This window comes from Calonectris borealis, chromosome 8 (genome assembly GCF_964195595.1).
Source record: "Calonectris borealis chromosome 8, bCalBor7.hap1.2, whole genome shotgun sequence".
Classification (NCBI taxonomy): domain Eukaryota; kingdom Metazoa; phylum Chordata; class Aves; order Procellariiformes; family Procellariidae; genus Calonectris; species Calonectris borealis.
Window position 1 is genome coordinate 10,876,800 of NC_134319.1, and position 21,007 is coordinate 10,897,806.

At 62.2% G+C, this 21,007-nt stretch overlaps 2 protein-coding genes across 2 annotated transcripts in view; one reads left to right on the plus strand and one right to left on the minus strand.

The window, feature by feature from the left end:
- Positions 1-6,128: 6,128 nt before the first annotated feature.
- TSPAN1 (tetraspanin 1) lies at positions 6,129-11,006 on the minus strand. The gene is made up of 7 exons (XM_075157042.1): positions 10,949-11,006; positions 9,593-9,799; positions 9,090-9,164; positions 8,267-8,365; positions 7,760-7,897; positions 7,186-7,269; positions 6,129-6,910 (listed from the first exon to the last, which is right to left on the minus strand). Exons 1-7 carry the CDS (start codon positions 11,003-11,005, stop codon positions 6,857-6,859), a joined length of 714 nt encoding a protein of 237 aa, XP_075013143.1. The 5' UTR covers position 11,006; the 3' UTR covers positions 6,129-6,856.
- Positions 11,007-18,382: 7,376 nt separating this feature from the next.
- Positions 18,383-21,007, plus strand: part of PIK3R3 (phosphoinositide-3-kinase regulatory subunit 3) — a 79,563-nt gene continuing 76,938 nt past the window's right edge. The window contains exons 1-2 of the mRNA XM_075155856.1: positions 18,383-18,520; positions 19,151-19,847. Coding sequence (XP_075011957.1) covers positions 19,535-19,847 — 313 coding nt within the window. The 5' untranslated portion in view covers positions 18,383-18,520; positions 19,151-19,534. The remainder of the gene's footprint in view (positions 18,521-19,150; positions 19,848-21,007) is intronic.

Below are 21,007 nucleotides of genomic sequence, written 5' to 3' on the forward strand. Positions count from 1 at the left end.
CGCCAGCAGAGGTCCTCTGTGCCGTGCCATGCCATGCGGCGCCAGAGCAGCTGGCGCAGGTTTGCGACCTGTTTCCTCCTCGAGTTTTATCACTTTTATTTCAGTTCAGTTACAGGCGGAAACTCTGACCAGCTGCCTGGGGACTCTTCCTTGGCGTAACCAGCCCCGCGCTCCCCCCAGCACCTCCGGCTGCCGTCCCCTGAGAAATACAGGCCTGTGGCCCTCCTCTCCCGGCTTGGTGTCCCCGTGGGGGTCAGCAGGGTGAAGCGGCTGCTCGTCCTGGGGTGGGGGCAGTGAGAAGACAGCCCCGGTGCTTGCACCCGCCATCCAGCAGTCTGAGCCCCGCAGGGCTGGGCTGTATTTCGGGCCTCTCTCTGGGGGATTTGGGTTTCGTTCCTTTGAGGGAAATGGGGTCCTGGAATAAGGACCCCCTACCCAAGGTCACAGCAGAAGGAAGGGACATTGTAGCTGGAGGGGAGCAGGCCCCTGACAGCAACCAGCCACAGTTGGAGCTGAGACCTGACAATTCATGTCGTGCCACAGCAGAGCCAGCCTCCCCCCACGCTGCTCCGGAGCTGTTCAGCCCCTGCCTGGTTGTGGCCGGGCATGGCAAAGCAAAAGCAGGGGCTGCAGGAGGGACCTCCAGCAAAACCACTCTGGAGCGCAGCAGCCTTCGCTCATCCCCCCGGGGGTGGGTGCGGGCAGGGGTGAAGCGAAGCCAAGTGAGGAGCCGGCTTGGTCCTGCAGTGAGAAAAAAGAGCCGCAGAGCCTCTGGGTCAGCCCTGTGTGGGTGCCTTTGGCAGGAGGCCCAAGAGACCTCTCAAAATTTCTGCCCCCATGGGGCAGGGAGCCTTGGGAGGGCTGTGGGTGCACCCGTTTCTGGGCCAGGGACCACAGGACCCAAACAAAACTGCGATGGGAGGGTGCTGGTCACTGGCACGGACCAGCTGTGACCTGCATCCCGTACCGGCTGCCCCCTGCTCCGCTGCCCACTCCCTGCGGCCAGGCTGGGCTTCTTCCTTGGTGACTCCCACCCTTTCCCCGGGGCCAGGCACAGCTTTTGGGGGTGCACCCCCTTGCCAGAGGCTTTTCCCCAGCTCCAGGAGCTTTGCTTGGTGGTGCCGGAGTGGGCTCTCACCTCTCAGCCTCCCCGCCCACATCTGCCTCCTGCCGAGGGCAAACCCTGCGGCGCTGAGCCCTTGCCAAGGCACCGTGGGCGAGGGCAGGATCTGGCCGCTGGGACTGATGCCCATGGGCAGAGCCCTGCAGGGTGATGTGGGCTCAGGTTTGAGACCACATCTTGCCCAGCTGGAGGAACTGGTGTTTGCAAACTGCTGCGTTTATAGGAGCATCTCCAGCAGGAGAGGGGCAAACCAGAAATGGAGGGATGATGCTAGAAGCAGATTAACCCCCTCAAAGGGGAGTTGCCTGTGCCAGGCTGATGGAGAGCTTTGGCTCGTCCCCCCTGGGTGATGGTGATGTGGAGGTTCATTGTCTGAAGGAGCTCTGTCCTGGGGAGCTCCCCATCCTGCCCTTTCTCGGGGTCCTGTTCACCTCCTGGTTCAGCCCAGAGCTGCTGGAGCATCCCCGGGTGTCCGGGAGCTGGCCGGGCGACTGGCCCATCGCCTGCCCTGCCTGGGAAGCCCAACCCGCCGGCTCCCACGTCTCGGCCCCACGTGGCACCAGGTTTAGCACGTGCTGCCCATGTTGTGGGTTCCCAGGTCTCGCCCGCCCCGCGCAGCCCCCCTGCAGCCCGGCCTCCCTCTTTTGTGCAGCCGTTCAAAAGAGAACCTGTCCGGGCTGCTCCGCGTCCCAGGAGCTGGCTGATAATTAAACAAAAGCAAAATAGCCTTGGCATGAAACTTGACCTTTCAGGAGCTTGGTGGGGGGAAGGGGAATTTTGCATCATTTCTGGTGGGGGTTATTTTTACGCATTATGCTTGTTTGGCCGGGATCTCTGTGCTGGGGGAGCGGGGAGTCCCCGTGCTCTGACGATAGGCTGGGATGTGGGAGACAAGGTCCAGGCTGACCCTTCCCATGGCACATCGGTCCCTCTGTGCCCCACAGATAGAGGGAAGCGTCCTCCAGCCGGCGTCCTCCGGGATAACAGACACAGTCGTCTCCAACAGAGGAATCTCAGCACCCCAGTGCCTCGGGCGTGCTGGCCCCGTCCCCATCCCTGCGTGGGAGGGAGGCAGTGACGCTGTGCCCAAGCCATTGCCTCCCAGCTCAGGGAGCTGATCCCCAATTTTCAGCATCCTCTGCTTTATAAAGAAACCTGCAATGCCGAGGTGCCCAAACCGCTCCCAGGAAGGGGCTCTGCTTGGCTTCTCCCCTTGGTCCCGGCTGCGGGGGGTCCCTCCCCTGTGCCCAGCCTGTCCCTGTCCCCACCCTCTGCTGCGCCTCCCGGCGCGGGGCTGCCACCTCCTCTGCCCGGACCTCACAAAGCCTGGCAGCGAATTAATCTTCAACTGGGTACCCGGGATTGTTGCTGTGATGGTTATTACGCCGTGTCCTGCCTGGCGCGGCGTTAATGATTAACTCTCCAGGTTCAATGTCAGCTACTGCCTGCTCCCTTTTGAATAGCCCTTCCATCGCCTCCTCTGATATCCCGACAAATAACCGGGGCACAGAGCTGCCCAGAAAGCACCCTTGGGGCTGGGTGGGCACGCAGGATGGTTTATCTCTGGGGCAGGGAGGAGAGGAGGAGAAGGGGAGCCAGGGAGGAAGGCTGTGTTGCGGAAAGGGTGCATTGCCTCACTTCTTCCCCTGGGCCAGCTCATGCCCTTCAAGGATGTCCTCTCCTCCCCGATCCGGGAACGTCCTGGCCAGGCTGTTACAGCGGGCGGGGGGAAAACCCCCGCAGCGGGCACTCCTTGGACAGCTGATGCCGGATGAGTTTGCTTTTGCTTCCCATTCACTCCCTTTACCAGCACAAACCCGAAGAGCTGCGATTCCTCCTCCCGCTCATGATGACCCTGTCCCCCACCAAAACTAATTCCCAGGAGGGAGGAGGCAGTTCGTTTGCTGAAGCGCTGAGCGCTGCCCGCTCCCTGCCAGCACACACTCCTCTGCCACGCAGGGTTTTGCCCGTTGTGCCCCTGGGCAGGTGATGCTGGTGGCGAACGCGCCCTGCAAATCTCCTGGAACTTTGGCCCATGCATGGCACCCATCATGGCGGGGCAACACCTGAGCCAGCACACTATGGGGCTGCCAGGGGTGAAAGGGAGCTCTTCAGGTATCCGCCTTCCCCATATGGCCGGGGGGGTCCAGCCCCTCATTTTTCCCACCCGGTGCCCACGGGGATGCTAAACACACCACCCAGCAGGAGGCTGCCGGGGGGCCGGATCCACCCCACCCAGCCCAGCCTCCAGCCCACGCACCAGCCCCTTATCGCCGCCGAGGGAGCAGCTCAGCCTTGAGCCATCCCGTTCCCCAAGCAGGGGGAAATTCTCCGCGTGGGCTCCGAAAGTGGCTGTTTCCCACAGGGAGAAGGTCCAAGGCTGCTGCAGGAGGGGGCAATACAGTGGCATTGGGCTGGTGCCCATCGCATGGGGGTTTGTGGGGCCTCAGCAGACAGGATGAGGCCGGAGGTGCCACACCGCTCCCAGGGGCTCCGGGTGGGCGGGGGTCTGTGTGCACCCCGGTTTCCCTGTACAGAGCAAACCCCGGAGCACAGGGACGAAATGCCGCCTGTTTGCTGAGCCCGGTCCTGACAGTGACCCCGGCTCTGCTGCCCAGCGTCCCCCCGCACAACCAGGTCTCTCCCCACCATCCTCATCACCTCCCCAGCAGGAGAGGGGCAAACCAGACCCAGGAGAAAAGCAAAGTCTGCTCCCGGGCTCAGCCACTCTTCCCTTCGCTCCCGCCGGCTCTCCCATCCCGGAGGGTTTCTGCCCACGCTGGCTGGCCAGGCTGGTCGGCACCCGCACAGGGGTTATTGCCCACCGTGGAGAGGAGCGGGGCACAACGCATGGACCGGGGAGCATCAGGGGGTGCGTGGCCGGAGGCAGCAGTGACCCGGGCTCTGGCAGGCGGCTGGGCGCTGCCCGCTTGCCTGCAGTCCCTGCCAGGGAGACTTTACCCTCCTGCTCTCCCCCACCCTGTGTCACGGGTGGAAAAGAGGAACCCCCACCCCGGCAGAAACACCCCGTCATGACAGCTGCTCAGGCACCTCGAGCCCAAGGACGCCCTTCCAGGGGCAATAAGGAACCACGTAACCCTGGGGACTTTTTGGCCTCCCACTCTGACAGCACAACTGTCAGCTTTTGGGGTGCTGCCAGGCACCAGTCTGCGGGAATCAGGCAAGTCTAAGGGTTACAAGGTGCAGAGATGCCTGGTGGCACCCACATGGGTTGGTGGGGATGGGTGGTGGGCTGGGGTGAGTCCCGGGGCTGGTGGGGGACCAGCTGGGATGGGGTTGACTCCGGGGAGCCCCAAAGCTCCGGCGGTGCCTGGGCAGTGGGAAGCAGAGGGCAGGGGCCCAGTGGGAGCACAGGGGAGGCTGCACCAGCCTGGTTTACCCCCCGCTGCCCCACTGCTGCCCTTCGGCTGCCAAGGGAGCCAAGAACCGGGGAGGGCGATGGGGAGAAATCACACCCGGGAGGAGGAACTGGTCCTTCGAGTTTCCTCAGCAGGCGGAGGGGAGGAACAAAGCCGGTGTTTGCAGAGTTGTTGCCAAAACTCAGCACCACAGAAACTGCCTGCCCTGTCCGGGAGAAACCCTGCAGCAGGGAAGAGGTGCAAAGCCGGGAGCCTCCGGCCGGGCATCACCCCCGAGCCTGCTCCACCCCATGGGGGTGATGGCAGAAGGAGCTGGCTGTGCAAGGCAGCCCCAAAAAGAGGAGCAGAGGGGGATACGGCCAGGCCAGGCGTGCCCAGCGGTGCCCAGCTCAGTGCCAACCGGCAGTGCTTGGTGCTATTTGGCACCGGCACAGCTCCTGGGCATCACAACACCTCCGGGAAGGGATTTGGGCAGCGCCAGGGTCCAGGCGGCTCCCGTGTGCTCAGAGAGGGAAAAAAGGAATAAAAGCCCTGACGTCACCCATGAGGTCATTAGTTTATGGTAGAACTGGGACCTTCACCCATCCAGCGAGGAGGAGGAAGAGGAGGCCATTTGCTGGCAGCTTCACCGTACGCGTTGCGGTGGGGCAGGGCCAGAACCCACGTCCCCGGGGCTGAGTCACCCAGGGTGGGGAGCAGGTCCCCATGCCCATCCCGCTGCCACCCGGCTGCTCCCGCCAGCATGCTGGGTGCTGGATGGCGCAGGGGAGATGCTGGACCCTGAGGGGCCACAGCAGTGCTCCGGTGCAGCCCCGTACCCAGTGCAGAAGCTGATAAGGGGGTGCCATGGCGGGCACGGAGCGAGGCGGTGCGCGGGGAGGCTGTTTGCACACTGGCCTCCTGCCCCGCTGCTGATCGCCCCGTCCTTCACCGCGGCTGCCCCACAGCCCTCGCAGTCTGCCCCACAAACAGGGAGGTGGGGAGCCTCATGTCAAAAATGGGGTGAAGCAGCCCTCAACAACACCCACCCTCCAAACCACCTGCCTTGGCCTCGCTTTTGACATGGGGAAACTGAGGCACAGCGAGTGGATGCTCAAGGTGGGGTGGTGCAAAAGGCAGGGAGGGAGCGATGCTGGGGAAAGGGGGTGGCTGGAAACCCCCCCGTCCTGCCTTTGTCCCCCCAACATCCCACACACAGAGGGACTGTGGGTGCATGATATGGGCGGTGTGGGACAACACTGGGATGGAGATGGGGCTGGCAGGACCCGCTCCCCCTCACCACCCCATTTCGGGTTCTTCGGGATACAGGCACCAGTACAACCCCCCCCAGAGCCAGCCCTGCCTTTCACACCAAGCTGGTGCATTGCTGAGCGAGCGGCAGGTCCTGCGGAGGGCAGGGCGGGTTGGCAAGGCTGATGGTAGCCCCCCCCCGGCTCCCCGGCTGTTCTGCAAACACCGGGCTGCTTGTTTCAAAGCACCCGAGCAGGTGAGGAGCCGCGGCGGAGGGAGGGCAGGCAGGCTGCGGGCAGGGCTGTGCTGCCTGCATGGGGCTCGTGGGGGGGGAAGGCAAGGCAGAGGCTATTTATTGAAGGCAGCACCGAGATCAACTCCAGAAAATAATTTGTATCCAAGATGAAAAATTTATTTATTTTTCTTTACAGCATGGAGAGGGGCTCAGCCATGAAATGACAGGGGGTACAGGGCAGCCCCAGCCACTGCAGGGCCAGGGACCGACAGGGCTGTCTTCATGCCAGGGCAGGGACAGACCAGCCAGCACCTCTTTCAGGGGACAACACGGTGACAGGGTCAGGGCTGGCAGAAAAATGGGTGTAGGGTTAGATACATCCCCCTGTGAGGGTGTAGTTACCACCTACAACACCCTGGCAGTTCAATGGAGGGATGCAGGGGGGGATGCGTCAACCCAGTGCCAGCCCCCTGCCCTGCCACCCCCGCACAGGGACACAGTGGGGACAGCGTGGGAGAGGAACAGTACAGGTCTGCAAGGGTTTAATCAAGACATCGCTGTGCCCCTGCCAGATCAGCAGCCCTGATCGGCCCCTGTGCCGCTTTGTCTCCTGCCGGCATCGGCCAAGCAGACCAAGCAGCTTCCCCCCTGCCACCCCCCTTCAAAAAACCCCCCAATCTCTATATACAGCCTCAGTGTGCCATATCAGTATAAAAATATACACATGAACTCTACAGATCCCAGCTCAGTAGATCAAAACGCAGCTATAAATCACAGTGCACAGGACAGCATCAGGTCCAGGGAGCGATGACGTCCCCCGAAAGCACGGCACACCACGGGCGCACCCCAGCATGGGGGGGGGGCAGATCATCCTCCTGCCTCATGGGGTCATTTCTGATCCAGCTCGCAGTACAGGTACATGGAAACCGCCATGGCTGCGATCTGTGGGCAGCAAGAGGCAAGTCAGCCCCCCCTAAGCACCCCACCCCAGTTTGGGTTTGGGTCACAGCCCGTAGCATCCACCCCCAGCGCACACAAGGAGGAATAGCCAGGTGTGCCCAGGGAAGAAAGCTCAGTAGCCACCGTGGGGCAGATGGTGGTCCATGGGGCTGCACCAGCCCCCTGCAGTCCCTCGGCCACCGAGGCCGGTCCCAGCCGCACCGCTCACCTCCGGGTACAAGGAGGAGGCGGCGGCACAGCGATGCTCAGGCACTCACCTCCAAGGCAGCGATGCCGGCTGCCACGCCACCCACCACACCTGCGTTCGTCTTGATTTCTTCCAAGATCTGATGGAAACAACCCTGCAGGAGGCAACCACGCAGGTGAGGACGAGCAAGGGGTAGAGATCCCCCAACCTCTGGGGCACAACATCCCCAGAAAGGGAGGTATGGTTCTCCAGCCTAGAGCTGCACGGCCATGGAGAAGGTTTGGGGGCTTCAGGGGGCAACTCTTCTCAGCCACTTCTCAGGCCCAAGCACAGTATTGGGGGGGAGGAGGGAAAGAGGCGGGGAAATCACCCAAAAATGCAGAGTGGTGCCTGGGTTCGTGCTCAGCCCCAGGCATGCCACCCTGCTGCAGAGCTCCCTTTAGGACCAGAGCAATGGTAGCAGCTTTGCTTGTCTCCACCAGGGACAAGCCAAGGCCACCACAGCATCCCCCAGGACTTGAAGCTCATGGCACCGCCACGTCCAAAGCCGGGGCTGGAGCTACAGGACGGGTCTCCCTCCCCGTGCCAGGGCACACCCCAAACCACGCTTTGCCAGAAGGCAAGAGCCGCCGGCGCATCCGTACCTGGACGTCACTTTCTGCGGCGAGCGTGTTGTTGCAGGGCTGCAGGTCCTTACAGCAGGGCTCCGGGTAGGTTCCCTTTTCCTTATACCAGGGGGAGTCGGTGAAGTCTGTGTAGTTATTCAGGCCACAGCAATGGACCTAAGAGGGAGAGAGAGGAAGGGATGAAGAGAGCATCCTGCAGGTCTCCCTCCTGGGTCAGACACAGTCTGGACCCCGTTGCCCCATGGAGGGGGTCACCCAGCAAAACCCAGCTCGGGGCGGGGGCGCTCCTGGGACCAGGATTTTGCCCCACACTCCAGCATGTACAGCTCTCACCCCAGCCGCAGGACCACTAGATCCCAAACGGGTAGGTCCCAGGCACCTGGGAAGCTGATGGGGTGGTGATGGTGGATCCAGGATTGCAATGGTGTCCCCATTCCCACCCCGCTGGCCCACCCGGGTATGCACCACCAAGCCTGTGCTGGGACCATCCTGACCCACAGGTGCAGGCCCCAGGGCTCAGCGCACCTCATTCATGGTGACGTTCCAGATGTGAGTGAATTTCATATCTGCCCCGTACTTCTCCTTCAGGACAGGGGTCACCACGGCTGTCAGCAGCGTCTCTGCCTGGAAGAAGAGGCAGAGAAACACCATCAGAGAAGGTCCTGAGGAGCACCACAGAGCCGAGAGCCCCCATACTGGTCTCAGCCCATGGTGAGGAAACCAAGCAGACCTAGCATGGCCAGGAGCACGGCACACCTCGTCCCTTTGGCCTGAGGACAGCTTGGCCCCTTCTTCCCCACTAACCAGTGCTTTATGGCACCGAGGCCACTTATGACCAGTGAGTCATCTGATAAGCAGCATAACTGAGGGAGCCAGGAATGACGTTTGCCCTGCGGTTGACTTCCCCAGTGCCTAATGAGGCAAAGTCACCTTTCCCCCCAGGTGGTTTCTCAGGTGCCTAATAAGGGGTTGAGTTTGCTTAGCATGCAGCATTAGGACTTCCTCTCCCATGTGGCTCCTACCAGCAGAGGTGGGGAGGTGTCAAGCCTAGGCTGGTACTGGACTAAGGGGTTTGAAAGGAAGAAACGGGCAAAACTTGTACCATAACCCTCATTTCTTTAGGGCAATGGGAATCCCTGTTCCCACCATCCTCATCCCGGCCAGGCTGCCCCAGCCTGCCCATGTAGCTGGTGCTGGCAGGGACTGGCATCCCTTCCTCCTGCAGCAGCGCCCACCTCTCAGCTTCCCCATCCGTGGGCAGCACTGCCAGCCCTAGAGTCTCCTGTTTTCCCAAGGGGTAGGATAGGTCCCAGATTAGCCCAACTCAAGACTCAGATATGCCACTCACAAGACTTGTGTAGACCAGAGCCACCACGGCAGCAGCAACTTCGGCAATAAAGATGATCAGCACCACCGAGAAGAACTAGGATACAGCAAGGGGAGGGAGGTCAAAGCAACAGCCAGAGTCCACAGGGCCCCCAGGAGCCCATCTGCTTCCCAAGGGCCAGCAGGACCCTCCCTCAGGGTTCAAGCCCTGTCTCAATGCCTTCAGCTCTGCTCCAAGGCAGAAGCAGCATAACCTTGGGGTCCTCCAGCCCTCCATCTGCATGGGGCTGACCTCTCCGGACATGCTCCAGGAGAGACCTCTGCTCAGCACCAGCTTCTGCTTCCTCTCACCCTTGCCCAGGGCAGACTTTGGTTCCAGCACTGCCTTTCCAAGGTCCACCCAGACTTTCACCATATGGCAACATCCAAGGAGGACATCTCCATAGAGAAATCTATCCCTCAGACCACCCCCACCAGAGACCCAGCTCAAATAAGGCTTGATAAGGAGATAAGCCAAGTCCATACCATCATCAGGAGACACTTGCTGTCCCTCTGGGCGCCGTAGCACCCGAGGAAGCCAATTACCAGCAGGATGGCACCAATGGCGATGAGGAAGTAGCTCACATTCACAACCTGCAGGACGCTAGAGGAGAGCGACCCAAATATATCCAGGAACGACTGTCCATCTACTGTGACCCAGATGCCAACTCCCAGGAGGGTCCCGCCACCAAGCTGGGAGGAGAGAGACAACGTCAGCTCCCAGCCAGGCAGAGATCTGGGCTTTGGGGAAGGTGCCGGCACAGGTATTTCTCCCCTCTGCAAGTTGTCACCATGCCAAAGCAAGACTTTGTGGCCACTGAGGGCAGCTCAAGGCGTTGCCACCAAAGGCTTGGGGCAGCCGGATGGGTCACTACCCCGAAACACACCCCACCACCAGCACACCCCCAGCTGCGGCGTCGCAGCTGCCCCCTTCCCCAGCCCAAGGGGTTTCAGTGCCAGCAGTGGGGCAGTAACCCTCGTGCAGGGCGGCCAAGCCAGCGGCACCTCGGGCCGCTCCCTGGTCCCAGAGGGGCAACACGCAGCCGGTTTGGACGCTGGCCACCATCACGAGTTCCTCCAGCCAGGGAAGCTGCCCGCTCACCCGGGGCAGCGGCTGAGCAGCCCTCGGCCTCAGACACTCACACGCTCCCGGCAAGGGCAGCTCAGGGCTGCCCCAGCCCTGCCCTCCACCCACTCGACCTTCCCCACCAGCCCCGAGTCCCAGCAGGAGCTTTAAGGAGGGCATGCTTCGGCAGGGCGAGCCTGGGGGCTCTGCACCTCCCCTTCCCAAGGCTATATCCCACCGCACCCCCTTCCAGGTGGCTCCATTGCTCCTGCAGAGCCAGGGTGGCTCTCAGGAGCTGCACTACCCATTGCCCTGGGACGGAGTCCCCCAGGCAGGGACCCAGCAAACCCCCCTGCTCTAGGGCACCCAGCACCCTCTGCCAGAGCTTCAGCACAAGGAGGGACATGGGTGGCTGATGCAACAGCCACCGTCCCCAGAGCCCAGCATGGTCCCCTGGGCCTTGGCCAGAGCTAGAGACCCCCACATGGTTAAGTTCTCAGCCTGGGGCCAGAGACCAGCTCTCGCACCCCACCGAGGTCCCAGGAGCATGAGTCCCACCAACGCCCAACATCTCCCACTCCATCCCCCACAGAAGGGACACGGAGGGGCAGGAGAGCCCACACGGGCAGACTTCACCCACTCCATGCCCAGTTCAGGGTGCTCCCCAGGAGCTGCTCCCACAGACCCCAGCCCTTCATCCCAGTTCCCCAGGGCAGCCAGGGGGGGCTGCCAGGCTCGGGCCCCCCGGGCAGAGGCAGCAGCTGGGGTGCACTTACAAATATGGCCAGGTTGAAGAGGATCATCATGACCTTGATAAAGGTGAAGCACCCCATTTTTGCGCTGGGGAGAGCAGAGAGAGGTTATCAGGAGGAGCCCCCACCCTGGCACAGCCGCTGCCCTCCTGCGAGCGGGGCTTAGCCCCCCTCCAAGGGAGTCTGGGTGCTCCCCACGGGCAGATGGGGTGCAGCCACGGGGTCCACTCCCCGAAACGCCGAACCCAGCCTACCTGAGTGCAGAGCAGGTCCCACAGCCCCGACCCAGCCCGCCCCGACCGCACTGCCGTCCCCACCCCGCCGCCGCCGCCCTTTAAAGCGGGCGCGGCCCCGGGGCCGCCTCCGCCGCTGGAGCCCCCCCGCCCCGCCCGGCCCGGCCCCCGCCGGGGCCACCCCCTGGGGGTGGCGAAGCCACGCGTGCCCCTGGGTGCCTGGTGGCTTGCTGCCCTCTGCCGCCGGAGCCGCCCGCCCGGGGGAACCCGGGTAGCCCAGCCGGCTGCTGCCTGCGCCCATCGCCGCGGCCTCTTGGCGTGGGGTGGGGGGTATAATGTCCCTGTCGTGCTGCTGCTGCTGTGAGCTGACAGCCCTCGCGGGGCCCACACACGTGCCCCTGCCTATGTCCCCACTCAACAGAGCCCCACGGAGCAGGAGGCTGGCACCCCCAGCATGAGGGCTTTGGGGGGCAAGAGTATAAGTCCTGGGGGGGCTTCACCCTATGGCGGATGCTGCAGCCGTGGCGGGGGTGCCACCCCGCTGCCCTCCTCTGCAGGCGCTCGGCAGCAGTGCTGGGCTCTGTGCTTGGGATTTTCCAGCCACGGACAGCCCCACGGGTCACAGCCCCCCTCTGCCACCCACTCCTGGCACGACCATGGTTGAGTCACCCCATCTTCCCGGGCTGATGCTGTGGGTGCGCTGCCGGCCCCACTGCCCAGGACCGCTCGGGCAGGGATCTCTCCAAATCCCAAATCTCCAACCTCCTGGGCCAAAACAGAAGGGGGGGCACAGGGGAACGGCCGTGCGAGGCACTTTGCAAAGGAAAAGCCAAAGATTTACGAGCCGTCCCTAACTGTTGCGCAATGAGGTAGATTTTTGCTGGCGGGGGACACAGCAGGGTGACAGCAGGAGAGGACGGTCCTGCTGTCACCCTGCTGTGTCCCCCGCCAGCAAAAAACAGATGCCAGCACTGGAGCAGGTCAGCGGAGACCTGCCATTGCCTAAGGGCTGCCAAAAGTGATTTTCTTTGGAAAGATGCTTTGAAGCAGGGCTGGTTTCCCTGGAGTGGGGCTGCAGCAGGGAGCCAAAGAGAGCACGGCGGGATGCTGCGTCCCCAGGCCTGACCGTGGGGGTGATCCTCACCCATCCAGCATGGCTTTGGGGCAGGGTCTCGAGGACCCAGCACCCACCATTGCTCCTTCAGCTTGTCATCAAACTGAGGAGTGATACAGGAGGCTGAGGAGCCCTCATCCCGCAACAGCAGGCAGCAAACACAGGCTCTGGGTGCTCGGCACACTCAGCTCCGCACCCGGCTCCCCCGAAACCCCGCAGCAAATTCCCTGCCTGGCCATAATGATACATTTCAGCAAGATGAAGTCAGCCCCGTTGGGCTTCAGCCAAAGCCCAGTGGCATTTGGGGGAAGCCTTCAACCCTCCCAGGCACCCTGGGTATTAATGCAACCTGTGCTGGAGCCGGGGGGTTTAACCCTTTCCCCCTCGCTGCCTGCAGCCCCAGCCCTTGCCTGCAGCAGCTGCCTGTCCAGCGGTGTGAGCCCAGCTGCCACGAAGCCGCTCGGAGAGAGGGGCTGAGCCTTCATCCCTCTCCCGAAGGGGGACCGCTGCCCCCTAAATGTGAATGAAGACCCCCATTGTATTGCCCCTCTCCCAACAGTTGCCCCATCCCAGCCTGACCTTATTAGCTGCACACAATCCCCCCATCCCAAAAATAATTTTTGGCAAATATGTAAATACTTGCTCTCATTCCCAATTGTTCCCAGCCACAGGAAAAATCAAAGGATGAGCCACAGGCTGCTGCATTTGCCTCCCCAGCGCCTGGCGCCGCAGCCTGGGGTTTGGCCACTCCCCAGCATTGCCCATCCGAGCCCCATTAGGGAGCCGGGGCTGGATTTTCTGGCTCTCCAGGAAGGCCTGGCCTGACCACAGCAGGACAAGCCCCGTGACATTCCCGTGTCCCTCCTTGCCCAGCAGGGCCCTGCCACCTGCCCGCTGTCCCCATCCCCACACACAGCCCGGCTGGACCCCGAGCATCCCCTTCCCCGGAGCGCAGGAATGCCTCTTACTGGGGCGTGGGTAGCACAGCTCCTCCCCAGCCGCTCGGCCCTGGGAGGCTGACAGCAGGAAAGTGGCCACAAGCGGTCACCCCCGAGGTCCTCTGTCCCCAGCCCAGCCGCTAGCCCATGCCTGGGGGAGTGTGGGAGCCAGGCACGTGTCTGGTGTCAGGATCCGGCCACGCCGTCTGCACCGAAAACCCCTCCCTGGGCTTTTCTTCAAGGAAAAGCTGCAAGCCCTGCTCCCAGCCTCATGCCTCTTCCAGTTCGTGTTTGCATTTTGAGTGTTCAGGTGCTGAATTCCCACCCTGCTGGTGATCCCGGGCCTTGGCATCCTCCGGTTAGCGGCTGGGCTCACTGCAGGCATGGCCTTCCCGTCCCCCCCTGCCCTGCCTCGGGACCCTCCCGCCCAGGGCTCCAGCCAGGCGGTGCAGGCAGCTGCCGGGTGCTCGGAGGAGGCATTTCAGAGCAGCCATCAATTCCTCTGTACAGGCAAATTAGCCTGCAATGCTAACGAAGCATCTGCTTGGGAATAGGTGGGGGGGAACCTAAACTAACATCTCGCACCCAGCGGGGCACGGGGCGCCCCGGCAGCCCTCCTGCCAGCGGGGCTTGCTGGAGCCTGCTCACCCCCTGCGTGGATTAGCAATTGCTAACGAGCCTGAGCAATCTGCCAGCGAGCAAGGCCAGGTAGGCGCTGAGCTGAGCTGGGCTTGCTTGGCTTAATGCCATCCACAGGGACTCAGCACAGGGGACCTCCCCCCCGTGCCTCGGTTTCCCTCCTGGTAAAGCATCGGGTAACAAGCCCCAAGCAGGGCCAGCCGTGGAGACCAGACCAGCCTGGGCTTGACGGGATTTCGGAGTAGCCCCAACCAGGTGAGCCCCTTGCAAAGGGCTTTCACGTGCATGTTTTGAGCTGGCAGCATCTGTCCAGCTGTCTGTCCGGCGTCCGGTCGCCTGGAGAGTGGTGGATGGGTGGACACACTGCAAGTGCCAGAGATGAAACTGCCTTCAGATTTGCAGGTGGAAGTTACTGAATGTTGCCGATTTGTGCCCAATTCCTCACTTCCCTCCCTCTGCTGGGGAGAAATGAAAATCTACAGGAGCCAAAAGTTTTTGACATCTTGAAAATGAAATATTTCAGTTCTCAGCTTCGAAAGGACTCAAAGCATTTTGGCCGGAGAACTGCGGAAATCACCGATTCCCCCGCCCTGGGAGGGACCGGGCGGTGGGACTGCACCGATTTCCCTGCGGCTGCAGCTCCCACTTCGGGGGTGATAAGCCCCATTTCCGTGGCTATGTGCAAAACCACAACTTGAGTAGAAGAAAGGGGATCTGCCCCATCTGGTGCCATGCGGGGCCCGGGGTGTAAATACGGGGGTGATAAGCAGTGCTGCAAGCATGTCCCAGCAGTGCACCCCCCCGGTGTGAGCCCCTCAGGGTAAGGATCCGGCCCTGCGCCTTACGTAGCTGATTTTAATCATGATGCTGTTCCTAGCTGTGTGTTAATAATGCAATTAAAGAAGGGCTCGATGACATCTCCCTGCCTGTGTATCGGGCTGAGCTTCTTCCCATGCATTTACCCCCCACAGCGAGTCCCCCCGGCCGCTGGCCACCTGCCCGTGCCCCTCCAGATAACATTTTCTTGTTTCTCACATGTGTCCAGGCTGGCAAATCCCTCCCAAATTAATTACCAAGGGCCATGCCGAGGCACCAGCTGCTGTAAAGCCAAGTCAGGTGGGTTCGGGGCTGCGGAGGGCTGCGCCGTGGGGTCACATCAGGACAACCCCATGCCCGAGCACTGATGCTCTGGGGGCTGCTGCAGAGAGAGCCGGGCTGCGAAGCCTTCGCCGTTGTCTCACCAGCAAGGATGGCCAGGGCCGCCCGGTTGATGGAGCTTTCTCCTGCCACGGGCCAGGGTGCAGGACGTAGCCCAGCTCCGGGCTCCGTGCCAGGCTGCGCTGGCACCCCCTGCCCAGGGAGGCAGCGTTGAGGGGCTGTCCGTCCCGGTGCTGTGCCGGGATGCCCTGCCTGGCACTGCTGTCTCTCTCCTGGCACCCACTGTGCTGTGAAGCTTCAACCCTGCAGAGAGGTGCAGGAAAGAGCCCCAGCGCCAGCCCCGGGCAGTGCCTGAGCCTTTCCTTACGTTCCTCGGGTTTTTTCCAGCCTCTCCCTCCTCAGGTCGGGGGTAGCCCCAGCCCAGCCGGGCAGCTCGGCGGCGGTGGCAGAGCGTGGCCATAGGAGCGAGCGGCTCCCGGCTGCCCGCGGGCGCCGCGCTGGGAGGTTTGAAGAAGCACTTGGCGCTTCCTAAACCAAAACCCACAGAGGCCAGAGCTCGCTCCTGGGCACACTGGGAGAACACCAAGAGAGAGGGAGTTTTCCTGTTCTTAGAGAGAAGAGAAAGCAAAGCGTGGCCCCCTCCGAAGGGGGGAAACAGATGAAACCAAAAAAGCCGACTCTGAAATGTCAGCGGAAATCAAACATTGTTTCTCTCCGATTTCTCCAGCTGGGAAGGGCTCAGCCCAGTTTCGCAGCCTCACTTACTCCAGCCAGGCACATTAACAACTCTATTTATGCTCTATTTATTCACAGCCGTGTGGCTAACTTCCCCCGGCCGCTGCCGGGAAGCACAGGGCGAGCGAGGCCGGCACATCTTGGGGCTGGGCGGGATGGCGCTGGGCAGCCCCCGAAGCAAAGAGGGGAGCAGCGGGGCCGCCCCTGTCGCTTTGGGAAGGCCGGGACGGGCAGCTGAGGCACTGCTTGCCGAGCATCCCCTGAAGACGCTCCCACCAAGGGCTGTCCCTCCGGCCAAGAGAGGAGAGGGGCTTGCAGCAGGACATGGGGACCCCAGCAAGGAGACGTGTCGCTCTGCCCCCCATAGCCCCATCCCGGGCTGTACAGACGGTGAGCAAAGGGGGCTTGAAGGGGAATGTGGGGTGCAAGGTGCAAGGATGCCTCCTCCTGCACACCCTGCAGGAAAGCAAAGGCCAGTCAAGTCAAAGGCAAAGCTCTCACTGCAATGAGTGCTGCTCATTAAGCAAACGAGGAAGGATCTGTAGCTAATTAGGGCCTGACAGGCAGCTCCTCTGCTTGCTCAATAAATAGCAGTGAAGGCCTGAAGCACCTTTTACTTCTTCATAGAGTGCTCCCTGAGGGCTCTCTGCTCATCCTGGGGGATGTGCCCATCTCCGGGCTGGAGTGAGGTGGGGTGTTAAATTAACAGTGTGCAGGTAACACAGGATGGGGGAGTTTGGGGAATGATCCTGCTGCAGTGCAGCTGGAGTAGGGGGTAAGGGTGCTCTGAGGGCTGGGGGATGTCTGGAGGCAAGCAACGAGGAGGGGCCCGGGACAGGAGCTGGCCATGCTGGGGAGGGCTGGGGTGATGCTCGGACCCATCCGGTGGTGGGGGGCAAGGGGACTTGGGTCCAGCAGGAGATGGTGCCTTTGGGTTTGGGGACCTTGAGGCACATCAGGACAGGAAGATGCGTACTGCTGGGAAGGAGGGATTCCACGCAGCAGCCTGGGAAGGGGAGATGGTGGATGTCGTACCAGGGTGTTCCCCTGCCCCGGAGCCCTGGAACTGCGTCAATTCCTGGCCTGTATATAGGATTGATCCTAGGATAGGATGGGTGGTAGTATCAGATAGTGATGTACCCACCAGCCTGCCCAACTCTAATCCTCTCCCAGGAGGAAAACACCTCCTTGCCTTTCCCCAGGCAGCCCCTAGAGTGCTGGCACCATGCCCAGCCCTGTTTGGCTTGACAGCCCCTGTGGGACAGGCTGGGGAGACCAAGCAGGGCTTTAGGCACTCAGCAAAACCCCATCATCCCCAGTGCCCCACAGGGGACACGACTGGGGCAGCCCAGTGCAGGGAAGCACGGCGTGAGGGGAAGGCAGCGCCTGGCTGTTTGCAGCTGAATCTGGCTCCATCGCGGCAGCAGCACGGTGCCAGCAGAAATGGGATGAGGGAGAGAAAAAGCCCTTTTCGTCCCCGAAAGCCGGCAGCGGGGGCTGCGTGCTGCCTGGGGAAATGCAGCTGGGATGAAATCCCTCGGGATGCTGCTGTGCTGCATGGTCAGGCCACGCGCTGCAGGGAAAGGAGGGGGGAGTTTGCTGAAATTATGGGTGAGAAGGGCCGTATATCTCCTGCATTGCTCTGCTGGCCTCCATGCCTCAGTTTCCTCAGTTTTCCCAGCCCTCCCCCGGCATCTGGGGTGCCCCCCCATGCCGCCCCTGCACTGCTCCAGCACTGGCCTGGATTCAGCCAGAGTGCATTTCTCAGAGCTCGTGTTTTAGGTACCATCTATTTTTAGGATGCCCAACCTGCGGCAAAGACAAGGAGCAACTGCCAGTTTGGAGAAGTCAGCGTGAGAAGCAAGGCTTAAGAAACAAACCCCCAAGCCTCTGAACCTCTGGGAACATCACATCAACCTCGCCGTGCCCCACAAACAATCAAATATTGGGACAGCTCGTCCATGCCCCAGTGTAACTGGCTCTGCTGAGACTCACTGAGACATGAACCACCTCAGGGCAGAGGCACCCCCAGCATGGGTGTCCCTCGGCTGGAAGTGAGCTGAGAACTGATGCTCTTGTTGCATGTGACGGCACTGCTGTTGCCACAGGCTGGTGAATGCGTGTGCCCACTGTGGCGAGCTTGGCCCTTTCCATATGAGCCCTGCCAGCCCCCTCCAAGTTCTCTGCCCTGTTATATTTTAACTGTTGCCTCATTAAATTTAAGGAGCCTTGCTGCATGCGGGAGCTCTTGCAGCATCGCCCTGCGCTGGTTTATGGGGTGCCCAGCCCTTACCTCAGGTCTAGGGAATATTTCTGGGAAAATACTCAGGAGGAGAGTGAGCAACTGGAGCATCCCTGCGCTGGGATTCAGCTCCTGCCTGTCTTGTGCATGTTTTTGATCCCAGCTAAAAGATGGGGTCCTCTGTGGGTGGGCTGGTATGGGGCGGGGGGGCAGTGCTGGTCCTTCCCTGTCCTTTAGCATCCCTAAGGATGGATGGAGACCCACAGATGGGGGGTCTCCACCCCCAGAGGAAGCATTTTGGGAGCAGAGATGCTGCATCTGGGCATGAAATCATCCACCTACTCCTACAGTTCCCCCTCCCCTCCCCGGTAGCCGGGCGCCCCCCCCCCCCGCCGCGCTGCGGCGGGGGGGGGCGCCCGGCTACCGGAGAGGGGGAGGAGGGACGCTGACATCACCGCCGGAGCGCGGCTCGGGGCGGCCGGGCTGGCTCCGCTCCGCTCCCGTTCTCCGCTCCCGCCGGCGGAGCCACCGCGCCCGGTAAGGCTGGCGGGGCGGGGGGGGGGGGGAGCAGCGGGAGGGCTTTGGGTGGCGGGTGGATGGATGGACGGACGGACGGACGGCCCCGCGGCTGCTGCTCATCATCCATCCATCCCTCTCCATCCATCCCTCCATCCCTCCTCCGTGGGGTCCTGTGGGAAGCCGGGTTGGCAGCAGCACAGCCTTTCCCCCAGGCAGCTGGCTGTCTCGGAGGAATATTTTAAAATGTACCAAAAAAAAAAGGAAGAAAGAAGAAAAAAAAAAAAAAAACCACCACCCACCCAAAACCACCCGAAAATCCTTCGTTTTCATCCACTGGCTCCATGTAGCGATGCCGGGCTGGAGCTGCCGGAGGGACGCTGCGTGCGGCGGGAGGTTTCTCAGCACCTATGTCTATTTTAAAAACCCGTGGCGTGATCTCTTGCCCTACTTTCCAGACTCTTGCCGGTACTTTCCTTGCATGCAGCAGCTGAGCCCTGCTGGCGGGAGCTCGGAGCTCCCTGGGAAGCCGGAGCTGAGCGAGCTGCTGGGCTCTCCCCAGCGTCGGGTGCCTGGGATGGGGGACTGGGCAGTGGGGATGGGGTCAAGACAGCAATTTGGTCACTAAAGCACCGCCTTTCTCTCCGGCAGGGAGAGGGAGGTGCTCAGCGCCATGCGGATGAGACCAGGCTGAGAAGAGGATGGCACGTTTGTACCCAGCACCCCAATTAGCCTCGTTTGCTCCCCTCCATTTGCCCCAGTGATGAAAAGGCTTCCTACCCACACCTGAGCCAACCCTGCCGAGCCCCAGGCACCAGCGTGGCTCCGCAGCGATTTTGGGGCTGGAGAGGTCAGGAACTGCTGTCCAGCACGGAGATTTTCCAATACTGAGATTTTTATTCTGCGTGCGCAGGGAAGGGAGCGCTCCCATCCCCGCTGCGTTGCCCCAGCCCGGCATACCTGCCCCGTGCGGGCACCCCAGCCCTCCGATGCCTGGCTGGATTCGGGCAGCGTGACCCACACCACACCATCGCCATGGCCTCCTCGGATGGGCTGCAGTACCGGGCTCTCTACGAGTACCAGAAGGACACGGAGGAGGACCTGACGCTGTGCCCCGGGGACGTGCTGACGGTCAGCAGGGCCGGGCTGCTCACCGGCCCCGACTACAAGGACGGGGACGAGCGCAGCCCCCAGGGTTGGCTCCATGGCCTCAACGAGCTCACCAAGGAGCGCGGCGACTTCCCCGGCACCTACGTAGAGCACCTGGGTCCCACGCGCGTCGCCGCCGCCGCCAAGGCCAGGCCACGGCCCTTGCCCCCACCGCCCACCGGGACCCCCACGCCCTGGGGTGAGTGCTGGAGGAGCGGGAAGGTGGGAGTCCATGGGTGGGTGTCCCCTGCAAGGGTGGCAAGGAGCCCGGGTGGATGCTTGCTTTTGGGATGGCTCAGCAGGGATCCTCCCTTGGGATGGGGATCCAGCCCCAGAAGGAGGAGCTGCCCTGGGAATTATTCACCCTGGTGCACCAAGGCAGCCGCAGGAGGGGCGGGGGGTGGCCGGGGTATCGCTCCCCCCCAGGCAAACACGCTGCAGGGATCACTCCTCTCCAACATGCCGGGCTGGCTGCTGCGCCGGCGTGGGATGGCCAAGGGGGTCCGCGTCTATGAAAGCACAGGAGAAGATGCAGGAGCCCTTTGCCCCCCACAGGGAGCAGCAGAAAGCCCCATGGCAGTCCCTGGGGACCTTTTCTTCCAACTGCTCTTCTCCCCCCCGCTGTGGCACCCAATTCTGGTTGCTTTTGGTGCCCGGGCGAGCACTGGCACCCAGCCAGCTCCTGGCCTCGCGGTCACTTTGTGCAAGCTGGGACGGGGGACGGTCTGGACACACAGTGGGGTCAGTCCCCAGGGGACTTCTCCATCCCTGGGGGCTGCAGCATGGCGCTGGGGCGAATATTCGGTAGGGCCCTTCCCGGCATGGGGAGCCCAGCCATTTCTCCGCTGGGATCTGCTGAGCTCATGGAGCAGCTCTGCCCTCGCCACTTACCGTGGGGCGAGGGAGGGATTTCACAGCAGTTGCATAATGTACCCAAGCTGAAAAAAAAAAAAAATGTAAGAAACCCCCCTTCCAGCCAGGCACGACCTGCTGACCCCAGCCAAAGCCGTGGTGCTCTCCTTCTCCGGGATGCAACGGAGGAGACATTGCTGGGGGGACAGCGGCACCACCTTTAGCCGCAGCTGCCCAAAACCTGCCCGGCTGCTGGCCCGGCGCCTCGGGCACCATCCTCACCCATGGGTACCCCCTCGCATGGGGGGGTACCTTGGCCGCAGTTTAGAGGGGCACACGCTGACAAGGAGTCCACCCCCCTCCAAGATATGGTTCAAGGCCCCCTTGCTACTGTGATTTAAGAGGGTGGGGACCACCCAGCCCCCAGGCTGAGCACAGCAGAGCTCGGCTGGCGTGGAGCAAGTCCTTCCCCCAACACCATCCACCACTGCGTATGGCATTTGCCAT